At 43.4% G+C, this 12,840-nt stretch overlaps 1 protein-coding gene across 2 annotated transcripts in view; it reads left to right on the plus strand.

Moving 5' to 3' along the window:
- Positions 1–12,739, plus strand: part of NEDD9 (neural precursor cell expressed, developmentally down-regulated 9) — a 77,990-nt gene extending 65,251 nt beyond the window's left edge. For both annotated transcript variants that reach the window (XM_052773329.1, XM_052773241.1), the window contains exons 3-7: positions 5,210–5,311; positions 6,511–6,612; positions 7,054–8,277; positions 8,615–8,704; positions 10,069–12,739. In XM_052773329.1, the coding sequence (XP_052629289.1) occupies positions 5,210–5,311; positions 6,511–6,612; positions 7,054–8,277; positions 8,615–8,704; positions 10,069–10,578 (2,028 nt within the window). In that variant the 3' untranslated portion in view covers positions 10,579–12,739. The remainder of the gene's footprint in view (positions 1–5,209; positions 5,312–6,510; positions 6,613–7,053; positions 8,278–8,614; positions 8,705–10,068) is intronic.
- Positions 12,740–12,840: the final 101 nt, after the last annotated feature.

Raw genomic sequence — 12,840 nt, forward strand, 5'->3', positions numbered from 1 at the left:
ACCTCTCACTTCCTTTGACAACAGCAGGAAGCACCCAGAGCAGGGGTTTGTTTCACCCAAATAAAGGAGTGACCCTGCTTGGTCACTACTTCGGGTTAGTCTCTCTGGGAAAGAGTGAAAGTGTCAAGATACATGATAAAAAGTCCTGCGGCACTGAATGAAACTGGCTTCCTTCATCTGACCAGTCTAGCCATAGTGTAGTTATTTAGGATTGTATCACAGCACAGTAAATAAAAACAGCAGCCTTGTAGTACTGTAAGACTTTCATATAGCATCTGGTATGTCAGCCTTTTTTGAAAAATGGGAAAGGTCTCTAAGGATGAGCTACAAGAATAACTGCAGCTGCATGATACTCTTGTATGCAGAGTGAGGGAGGATCTCTGTAAATACTGGGCATGAGCACAGCCTGTCTTCCACGACTGTTCCAGGCTCCACGGTGTAAGGATATCATCTGCTTTGCCACCAGAGCTTCTTTTTACAAAAGCAAAATATCATGTTTACCTATAACAACAAGAGCAAGTGGTTTTACTTGTGCGTGCTTAGGGACGTGGTTTAGTGGTGGACTTGGCAGTGTTAGGTTTACAGTTGGACTTGATGATCTTAAAGGTCTTTTCCAACCCTCTATAATTCTATGCCTTATTACCTGTGCTGCTCAGATCAGCTTCTTTTTTTATATTAGAATCATGGAATGGTTTGGGTTGGCAACAACCTTAAAGATCATCTAGTTCCAAGCCCGCTGCCATGGGCAGTGACACCTTCCACTAGACCAGGTTGCTCAAAGCCCCATCCAACCTGGCCTTGAACACTTCCAGGGATTGGGGCATCCACAACTTCTCTGGGCAACCTGTTCCAGCGTCTCATCACCACCACGGTAAAGAATTTCTTCCTTATATCTAATCTAAATCTACCCTCTTTCAGTTTAAAACCATTACCCCTCCTCCTATCACAACACTCCCTGTTCAAGAGTCCCTCCCCATCTTTCCTCCGGTCTCCCCGGAGCCTTCTCTTCTCCAGGCTGAACAACCTCAACTCTCAGCTTATCCTCACAGGGGAGGTGCTCCAGCCCTCTGATCATCTTTGTGACCCTCCTCTGGACCCACTTGAGCAGGTCCATGTCTTTCTTACACTGAGGGCCCCAGAGCTGAACACAGTACTCCAGGTGGGGTCTCATGAGAGCAGAGTAAGAGGGGGAGAATCACCTCTCTAGACCTGCTGGTCATAATTCTTTTGCTGCAGCCCAGGATGTGACTGGCTTTCTGGGCTGCAAGCACACATCGCTGGCTCATATTCAGTTTTTCATCCACTAACAACCCCAAGTCCTTCTCCACAGGGCTGCTCTTGATCCACTCATTGCTCAGCCTGTATTTGTGTTTAGGATTGTCCCGACCCATGTGCAGGACCTTGCACTTGGCCTTGTTGAACTTCATAAGGTTTGCACGGGCCCACCTCTCAAGCCTGTCAAGGTCCCTGTGGGTAGCATCCCTTCCTTCCAGAGTGTCGACCACACCACACAGCTTGCTGTCATTGGCAAACTTGCTGAGGGTGCACTCAATCCCACTGTCCATGTTGCCAACAAAGATGCTAAATGGCACCGGTCCCAATACCAACCCCTGGGGAATGCCATTCATCACTGGTCTCCACTTGGACATTGAGCTGTTGACCGCAACTCTTTGAGTGTGACCCTCCAGCCAATTCCTTATCCACCAAGTGGTCCATCCGTCAAATTCATGTCTCTCCAATTTAGAGACAAGGATGTCGTGTGGGACAGCGTCAAATGCTTTGCACAAGTCCAGGTAGATGACGTCCATTGCTCTTCCCTTGTCCACCAACACTGTAACCCTGTCGTAGAAGGCCACGCATGATTTGCCTTTAGTGAAGCTATGTTGGCTGTCACTAATCATCTCCTTATTTTCCATGTGCCCTAGCACAGTTTCCAGGAGGATCTGCTCCATGATCTTGCTGGGCACAGAGGTGAGACTGACTGGCCTGTAGTTCCCCGGGTCTTCCTTTTTTCCCTTTTTAAAAATGGGGGTTATGTTTCTCCTTTTCCAGTCAGTGGGAACTTCACCGGACTACCACAACTTCTCAAATATGATGGAGAGTGGCTTAGCCACTTCATCTGCCAGTTCTCTCAGGACACGTGGATGCATCTCATCAGGTCCAATGGACTTGTGCACCTTCAGGCTCCTCAGATGGTCTCGAACTTGGTCTTCTCCTGCAGTGAGCGGTTCGTCATTCTCCCAGTCCCTGCCTTTGCCTGCTGCAACTTGGGCGGTGTGGCTGGAGCACTTGCTGGTGAAGACCAGGGCAAATAAGTCACTGAGTACCTCAGCCTTCTCCATGTCCTGGGCAACCAGGTCTCCTGGTTCCTTCCAGAGAGGGCCCACATTTTCCCTAGTCTACCTTCTATCACCGACATACCTATAGAAGCTTTTCTTGTTGAGCTTGATGTCCCTGGCCAGATTTAATTAATAACAATATTAGAGGCCTGTGACTTTTCTTTGAGTTTGCTCATGGAAATTAATTCTCTGAGCAAGGAGAGAGTGGTGGTGTCTTGTATCCTGAATGAGCTTAGGCATGAGATGGGTAGGACAGTTATTGCTGAGCCTGTGTAAAGGTGCTTCTCTAAAGGGCTGTGAGAACCTCGGAGAACTGAGGTGCCATAAAGCTTCTCCAGAGGTGCCATACATTGCCTCCATGGGCAGGACTGTAAGAAGAATCACATATCTGAGGCCTGGAGATCTGGTCAAATTTTACTCCTCCTCTGGATTGAGGCTAGAGTTCAGCTTCTGGAGTAGACCACAACTGAGAAAGGGTTTATAAAAATTTCAGACTGAGGAACCAATACCTGTCTTTCTGGAGCCTAACAGCCTGACTCCCGCCTTGTCCACCTAGGCAACGATCAGGTAAAGCAGAGCTGAACTGCAGGGCCTCTGGCTGCCTGCCATGAACAGTCTGGCTTTTTTCTCTGGGATGGTCAAGCAGTTTCCCAGCATATTAGCAAGCAGCCTAATGACACAGTGTTCACAGTAGCAGCAAGGTTAGTGGAGATGGGCTACCCAGGAAGCAGCCCTTTGTTTTTACTGTGCATTGTCTGTTCTCCTGGGGATCATTTTTAAACACCCAGTGGCTCATCATTGAAGCAATGTCATGATTGTAATTTTAGAGCCCCTGGAAGGAACCTCTGAGTAAACATAGCTTAAAACCAAATCCTTCTGTTCCTGACTTGGGTGGAAAGCATTTGACTGGCAGCACCCAACTGAAGGAAGAAAAAAAAAAAAAAGGGCAAAAAATACATGGCAAAATATGCTAGTCTGATCACTAGCCCTCACTGGCAGAAAAAGGATGAGGAAGCCATGTTGATACAAGTTTTAAGTTTCTCAGGCAAACAAAATAATCCCAGTATTACATGAGAGTGGCCTGGGAGGGATAATATCTGGAGTGATCTGTTGTGGGAAGCTTCCAGTAACTTAAGATTGAACTTTCTTAAAAGTTTTGTTTGTAGATACCTTTTACAATGTAGTAGGTGACTCTGTGGGAGAGGAACAGTCTGTTATAAATTCAGTACATTTTTAGATTCTGTTTAAAAAACTCTGACATGTGTAAGCCCTATTAACCCCACACCCAATTCAGCAGGAGTTCTCTCATGGGCAGCAAAGTGACCCAGAGCTCTGGAGACCATATCACTTCCAGTTCCTGTCCTCTGATACTAATTCAAGGAAAAGCAGCTGCAAAACCCCTGCCAGGTGTGGATGTTCCTCCCTCACCTAAGGCACACGCAGTCAGTGCAGTGGCTGGTGCTACCAGTGCCTTGGGCTACTCGCATTGAATCAGACCTGTACTGTATACTGGTATGGCATCTCAGGGGGAAAATACAGTGATTGTTTCATGGTACAGAGCCAGAGATTACACAGCAATATTTGGGCAGCAAGTAAAAAGAAGAAAAGCCTATGTTGTTAACAGCAGAGAGGAGATAGCAGGTCAGCATCAGGGACTTTCCCTGCAGACCTCAGTCAAACAAAACTCACTGTGAACTCTGGCCAGGATGCTAGGATTTCTTACAGCAAAAACTGTTATAGGATCTTTACACAGCATTTGGGCAGAAGGTCTGTTGTATGTCTTGCATACATTTCTAAAGACAGTTAGGTAGCTCTGATACAGAATTCTCCCCAGCTGAGTACAAAGCCACATCTGGGAGGGGCCTATGTAATTTGCCATCTTATGCCTTTGGGTTATAGTATTTATATTTTTTTTGTTAGAGCTGAATAGCACCAGCAGAGGTTAAGATGTCAGCATTTCCACCATAAACCAAGCTCTTTCTTGGAGTTAGGTGACATTTCTTTTATACCACACAATACTGAAATTCTGCCATGCAGATGCTGTCCAAAACATAAGGCATTTATTTTTCACCAAATTTTATTTGAAGTCATTATGGTAGTTAATGGTTTAGAAAAATGTCAAAAAATGTAAATTCTAGGCACTTTTTTTTTTTTTTTCAGAGGCTGTTCTTGCATTATATACTTCAAGAATGGCTTAACATTTTCTATCTTTTAGCTGCTAATATAGACAAACCAAACGGAGACAGCAAAATTGAATGTCCTGCTTTGGGAGGTTTAAGCATAGCCTTTCTATGTAAAGAATTTCCAAAGCCACAGCTCACACTCAGTTATCCAGCATGTTGTACTGTGGAGCAGTAACACAAGACGTCCTGCTGGAGTAGGTGGGAAATACCTCCGCGAGAAAAGGGGTGGACTCCCAGAGCCTGAACGTAGTACTTTAAGCCTCTGTCAGCAAGTGGGGACACTCAATACCTCAGTAGGACCAGCACGTACGTAGCCCTGATCTCAGTGAGTGGGTGGTGTAACCATCACCTCATGTGGTCTGTGCTAATGGGTGGTCAGCGGGAAGAAGGGACCAAACTCTCCTAGACCTGCTGGAGAATCTGTGCTTGACAAATAGAAGATACCGTAGCACTAGAAAGCAGCCCTGTCAGAACTGGTCTGGAAGGAAAAAATGGTGCATTTGTAGCTACTAACAGTCACTTTGCAGTGTTCAACTGGCAGGAGTATATGTAGACTTGTGTTACTAACATTGCCACATAAAGCATGAATGTTAATAGTACTGAATTGTTTATACCCTGTGCAGTTACAGAGAGAACGTGCCAAGATCCTCGGAGACTTACGTTTCCTCTTTTTCTTTTATCCCACAGGTAATAACTCCAGTCAGGTCAGGACAAGGTTATGTTTATGAATTCCCTTCGAAATACCAGAAGGATACCTACGATATCCCCCCTGTTCGCCCTCTCCAAGGGGTAGGTACCAATAAAACTGCCAACTGACAGGATACAAAAGGTGATGAATTTCTACCAGAAGTTTATGAGCTAAGCATAATCTCTCATTTCAGAGAGAAAATATGTTTTAATTAGATGCTGTGGCTTATTCACAGAGCGCAGAAGTATTTCAAAGTTGTATTTGATGTTGACTAAGATTTGGCAGCACACCAAATGCAAAAGTCCCATTTGTTTTCTGTGTTTTGATCAAAGGGTGTATCTAAACAGAATAAACTTGCTGCCTGGGAACAATTTTTTTTCCCCTTACTTTGTTGTTGCATAGTTGACAGTAATTCACTCAGTAAGGGTAAAATGACCGCCTAGATGAACAGCTACTATGCAGGGAGTTGTTTTCACCACATATCTACTACACTATGTCACTGAACTTAAAATGTTATCTTTGTTCTGGGGAACACCCTTAGCATTCATTCCCCAAGACCACAGACATCTAGAGTGGATGCTTGCAGGACCTGTACCTCAACAACCCTGCATCTCTACATGGCTCTTTGACCGAGCAGCTCCTCTAGGGAACAACATTGAAGCCTAATAGGTCATAACACAGACTGACATCAAACGGCTGGAACTGTTGGGAAGTCTGGGTTAAGAGATGTTCAGACAGTGGCCTTAGACGACATGCAGAACCCGCTGTAATGTAGGACATGCTACCAAGTGGGACACTTCAAACATCTGACAGCTGTACTCTCTGCTAAGACAGCTCACACTGCACCCAATAAAGCAGATAGGCGATACTGACAGGGGCAGCCTTACTTTCAGAGAATTTAGCATGTACTAGTAGAAGCTTATTCGTCAACTCCTCTAATCTCTGTCAGTAAGGGTGTGATCAGTTCTGGTCACATGAATATACTGCTCCCCTGTTCACCCCAACAGGTATCTTTAATAGACTGGCCTTGATTTAACTCTTGGGATGGAAGTCAGCTGTGACTACATCTCTCCAGCCTACTATCCACACAATTGCCCGGAGGGGGCCTAGCAAAATGCATTTCCCCTAACTGTCCAGAATACCAGGCATATCCAAGCAGCTGTCCCATATGATACAAAGTTGAAGAGCTCTGATCATCTTCAGGCTGCTTGAGAAGAAACACGGAAACCAAGAAAACTCATCTGAGATCAGAGCTTTCCTGAGGTGACTTGTTTCTGTAACCAATTTATTCTTTCTTTAGATATATGACATTCCCCCCACATCGGTTAAGGGGCCTGTACTTCCAGTTCCCATGGGAGAAGCAAAAGCTTTAGGAGTCTATGACATACCACCTGCCAAAGGGGTAAGTATTACACTGTTTCCACAAGATCCTGTATTTTCATGTCTGACCAGACATGTTTAAACAAGAGTTCATGTATGATCCTGAAAGAAGGGGAGATTCAGTGCTTTAAAGATTTCCTTAGGTTTTTAAACTGTTAAAACTGGTAAAGTGAAGCACTGCATCAAAATTATTAACATTATGGAGTGTGAATTGATAATTAGACCTACGTTATCTTTGTGGAAGCATGCTGCCTTTTTGGATTTTGCTGCTTATGAGAATTTGCATCAAGATGAATGTGAAAAAGTGAGATATTAAAACTGACACTCAAACCCACAGTAAGTAGCTGACTCCATGAAAGTCAGTGGCAGATCCTCCATCGCAGCATTTTATAGGCCATATGGAAAATGCAAAATATTTTGCTATTCTAGCCAAAGGTTTCATGGTTTGCTTTCTGTGATTCAGGTCTATGCTACACCTCCATCTGCATGCCGAGATGATACAGGCCTGAGGGAAAATTTGCAGGAATTTTCATCTCCAGGGGGCCACAGTGTGAGACCAGAAGGAGCATATGATATTCCTCCTCCCATCACCAAAGCAACTGGGAAAGAGCTTAATAAATTTTCTCCTGAAAGCCTTTTATTGCCAGATGGAGTGCCACAGAAACAGAGTGTTTATGACATCCCTATGAACCATCAAAACCATTTTCTTGGACAGCAAATTGCACCTCAAAAAGATGTTTATGATACCCCAAGGGGAATTGCATTCCCAGGACAACAGACAGGACTTGGTGAAAGTCTCATCCCAGAAGGAAAAGAAGGTGTATATGATGTGCCACCACCAGTCCTCCAAGACACTAAAGGCTTACAGGATGTGACTGATGGGATAAATAGGTTGTCTTTCTCCAGCACAGGAAGCACAAGGAGTAACATGTCCACATCTTCAACAACATCAAAAGACTCTTCTTTCTCAGCATCAACTGCACAGGACAAAAGACTAATCCTTGATCCAGACACTGCTATAGAAAGGCTTTATCGCCTCCAGCAGATGGTGGAGACAGCTGTCAATAACCTCATGGCCTTCATTACAGCAGACTGGCGGTCTTATGGATATATGGAGAAACACATCAATGAAATTCACACTGCTGTGGATAAGGTGGAGCAGTCGCTGTTGGAGTACCTCCAGTTTGCGAAAGGATCAGCAGCCAATGCTTCCTGCCTATCCGAGTTCAGCCTCCTTAACAAAATGAGGAGGGAGGTGCAAAGGCTGGAGGACTCTCACCAGATCCTTACCCAAACCAGTCACGACTTGAACAGTTACAACTGGTCTTTGAATGTTCTAGCTGTCAACAGACTGCAGAACAAGTGTGATGACCTGGATCGGTTTGTTATGGTGGCAAGGACAGTCCCAGATGATGCCAAGCAACTGACCACTACCATCAGCATCAACGCAGAGGTGCTCTTCAAACAGGTGTCAAGCAGCTCACGTTTCAAAAACTTACCAGAGAACATCATGAACACTCCTGACTATGTATATGACAATCCTCATATGCAGCGTCACGGAGAAAAAGCACAGAACCGCTGCAGTCCCCTTCCTCCGCTCCTGAGTAAAGGTCAGCACCCCCACAATACCCCCAGTGAGAGCTCAGAAAAGAGCTGGATGGATGACTACGATTATGTTCACCTGCAGGTAGGTAAACCCAACACCTTGTTCCGCACAAAGCCAAACGAGGTATCTGTGGTTTTTGCAGAAGCTGTTTGCAGGAAAATAGCAATCAGATTGTCACACTAATATATATTCAAGAGTAATTTCACAAGGGTGATTACTTCCTCTCAAATAAGACTGTTGCATACATAATAGCAATAGCCTTTTGCTCTGCCACACTATCCTTTTCTTCTCCATACTCTTAGTGGTGCACTACCAGTGAAAAAGCCAATACAAAGCAGCCTGTTATTTGACTTATGAGTTGTCATTTAGCTCAGGAGCGGTTTTGATTTAACACAGTGTCTTATGTTTTGCAAAACAGGGGAAAGAAGAGTTTGAAAGGCAACAGAAGGAGCTGCTGGAAAAAGAAAATATCATCAAGCAGAGCAAAATGGAGCTAGAGCACCATCAGGTATGTTCACTCAGGTGCAATAATCACACTGAAATGCAGCGTTCCTTGCACATAAGGAGTACTGATCAAATAAAACAGGAGGGGCCCTTCCCTTAGCAGTGTGCAACTGCTAGCATCATGGCTGTGAGGCATGCATGAGTGCCAGCACATGCAGGTGGAAAGTCCCAGGTGCTAGATAGTGAAGATGGCAGGTATTAGGTCTTGGCTAAACAGCAGCTCCTGGTTAGTTTCTTTCCAAGTGGGATTTGTGCCAGTCAGGCTCCACCATTATTGGATTTATCAGCGCAAAGGACGAGGACGTGCACTGTCATGCTGCAAATGGGAAATGGTGAGCATCAAGACTGTAGCACCTTCCTGGCCCTATGCATCTGTGTCAGCGATTGCTTATGCCAAAGAAATCTTAAGTATTTACTGCAGAGTAGCTATGCTGAAGATCATCATCTCTGCCCTGTCCATTTCCTTGTTGCCACTTCATAACGGAGTGGAGGCACAGCCACAGCTTTCAGTGTTTAGAATGACATCTCTTGTGGCAGGAATAAGCTTTTCCCTTGAAAACAATTTCCAACCATCTCAATTTAAGAGACTAATTTTTTTTTTTATACAATGCGCCATTGTGGTGGGCCCAGTGCATATGTGTAATAAAAAGCAGTCTCTGTCTCTAGTTTACCACAGAGAAGAAACAGACTTATGCAATGTCTCACAGTGGGTCAGTCACAAAGTCAGCTCAAGAACTTAGGTTTCCTGACCCGCAATCCAGTGCCTTCATCACTGGACCACACTGGATGCACATGCCACCTGTACACCTGTTCAGTGAAGATCAATACCATTAACTTCAATACTGTGCTTAACATCACTTTAAATGCTAAAAAAAGTAGGACATATAAGATTGAGGGCTTCACTTTGCCCTCATATTAATACTTCAATACGTTGTTGCCATATTGTATGGCAGAAAATTGTACAAGCAACATGGAGGTGAAAGTTAAAGGTTTGTCATCTCAAAATCCCACAGAGATGGCAGCTTTTTAAAGACTGTGTAGGAGTCATTGCCACTTGGATCCATCTCTGTCACTTGTGATTTCAGAATATTCCAAATGAGCAACAGCCTGTAAATTCAGGAGGGTTTGTTTTTTTTAAATGCAAATAAAGTATTTTAGAAGACTCTTCTGAAGTCTGTGTATTTGGATTTCTGGTAACCAAAGCACTTGATTACCCCTCACTCTCCAAAATAAAAGATCTTCGAAAACATATACTAGCATAAGGTCAATCTATGATACCTAGAGGTGTCCTGAGGCATGAAGTGAAATTGAATATATAACGTCTTAGGAGAATATTCTTTGAAGAGACCCTTTTTATTTGCCTTTCAGATCAATCAGTTTCAACGTCTGGAGCAAGAGATCACAAAGCCAGTAGAGAATGACATCTCAAAATGGAAGCCGCCTCAAGCTCTCCAGACTGCAAACGGCACTGCCACCTCCCGTGACAGCCAGCTACTCTTATTCTATTCTGACCAATGCGAGACTCACTTCAACTCCCTCCTAAATGCCATTGACGCCTTTTTTGGTTGTGTCAACGCTTCTCAGCCCCCCCGAATCTTCGTGGCTCACAGCAAATTTGTCATTTTGAGCGCTCACAAACTTGTGTTCATTGGAGACATGCTCACAAGGCAAGTGACAACTCAGGACATATGCAACAAAGTGATGAATGCCAGCAACCAGTTGTGTGAACTGCTGAAGAGTGTCGTTCTGGCTACAAAGATGGCTGCCTTGCATTACCCCAACACAGCAGCCCTACAGCAGATGGTGGACCGAGTAACAGAGCTGTCTCGTCACGCACAGTTGTTCAAACTCTCGCTGGTCCAAATGGCATCCTTATGAAACCCAGTGGAATCCAATCCACAAGCAGCAAAACACAAAAGCAAACAAACTGGAGCTATTTTTATGTAAATGTTTTTTTTGTTTTGTTTTGGTTGGTTTGGGGTTTTTTTTTTAGGTATTTTTAATGAAATTTTAGATACATTCTTATGCATTAGAGAATCTAATGAAATCAGGGATCTGGGAATATATCTGGTTCTGTATTATGTTTCTAATACACATTTAGATTTGTATACACTGCATATTTGTATATGTTGCTACTTTCTCTAAACCATCAATTAAGCACCTTAAAAATTATGCGTTGGGTAAGCAGTGCATATCTTTTGTATATACTGCCTGTTTCCTCAGTATATTTGTTAACTGGATGCTGCACTCTTCTTGTTTCATTCCATCTTGATTTTGGCACATGGACTTGGTTGTGAAACCTACTTGTAGCAATCCATGAAGCAAGTGTAATGGTTCTCATAGAACTCCATTCCCTTCTTAGAAATTACTTTCTATAGTTTAATTCCGTGAAATTCAACTCTCCTCTTGATGTTACTTTGTTATGTACAGCATTCAATCATTCTGACTAGCATATATGCACAACTGCAACAAGCAACGCATCAAGCAAGGCGTACAGCATTTGGGAGAAAAGCATTTTTAGGCCATATAAGAAAAAGAACCTTCTAAGAAGGAAGACAGAATCGTATATATTTAATATCTTATGGCATTTGAATTCTGCTATTTCTAATAACTGTGCAACGGGGGATTTAAAAACATGGATGGATTCCCAGCAATGTAAATTCATACATGTTTACCTTGTATGTCCTTGCATTCGCAATTAAATTTAACAGTCAGGCCCAAAAGCCTTATGGTTCATGGACTCAGAGTTACCTTGAGAGCATCCCAGGATCCATCGGGCTCATCTTTGAGGCTGCAGATGAGCAATGTCTCAGAATACCAGTCCCTTCCAGAGGGATTAACATACAAATTGTAATGCATATGGAAAGAAAACAGGTAAATTTGAAGTGACATATTTAAACATCTCTATAGCGTATACACAATTTAATGAAGAAATAGCACTTACTGTTGTAGGACATATTCTTGAGAATTAATTGCATCTATGGCAATTCTGACTTCCATTCAGCTATTGGGCTTTTTTTCCGAATTCTATTCCGTAGGTGCTGGTCCTTCTGCACTACATTGTTGCCAGAAATGACCTCCTGTTTTAATGGGGCCATTCCATCAGTAAGTACACACAGTCCCACCCAGCAATTTTCAATTTAGACCCTTAAAAACTGTTAGCAGAGTGGTAGACTCCTTTAGAAATTTCATGTATGCTGGCTGCTCCAAAACACACATAAGCTTATTTGTCTTCATTGCCTTTTGTGAACCCCCTAAAAATAAGTCACAGAATGCCATTTGCCTGTGGTCCTCAGACTAAAAGCCATGCTTCAGAGTGAGCAATAGCTTAGGTAAATTCCAGGTGATTCTGGCATTTTTAAAGCCGAACACTACTGTCCTTGCATAATTCAAGGTAGTCCCACATTGATGTGTTCTGAGCGTTTGCACCAGCAAGCAGATCACTGGTGAATACACAGTCACGAGATCAGTAGCACCTAGAAAACCGGCACTTCTGCCCAACTCTTCTCTTTCCCAGTTTGTATCTGAACACGTGCCTTATTGAAATGGGATTTGTTGTCTTAGGTAACAAAACCATTTCAGCAGCGTATGAAATCTTGCAGCCTTAATATATTGTCTCAGAGTGAAGACCACTCCTAGTTACCGTAACGTCGCTTCCAGGGTCTGCAGACTGTTCCTGGAAGGGCAACAGGAGCCAGCACAACCTCAGCTGGCCTAGAATTGGCTCCAGGGCTTGGCTCCGGTGTAATATCCAGAAAGTGCAGTTATGCTATTGTAACCGATAGCCAGTTGCCAAAAAGCAATCCACATGAACCTGTTTTGTACTAGAGTTGTTTGGGATTCTTTTGGATTTCCTTCTCCATTTTTTTCACTGTATATTCTTAGAAAGTAAAAAAAGTGTTTTGAAGCTTAGTGGTTATGTTGATAGTTTGTGCTTTCAAAAGGAGAACCTTTATTGCAAGCCTGTATTACAGTTTGTTATCTTGTAGAGAGCCATTTTAAAATTATTAAATGACTATAGCTTTTTTAATATAAGAAAGGCAACATGTGGTCTTATTTTTTCTTGTTTTCAGAGTCCTCTAAGCATATTAAAAAGAAATATTGCTGCCTGCTAATACTATCAAAGCCATTCTAAAATGA

This window comes from Harpia harpyja, chromosome 1 (genome assembly GCF_026419915.1).
Source record: "Harpia harpyja isolate bHarHar1 chromosome 1, bHarHar1 primary haplotype, whole genome shotgun sequence".
Classification (NCBI taxonomy): Eukaryota; Metazoa; Chordata; class Aves; order Accipitriformes; family Accipitridae; genus Harpia; species Harpia harpyja.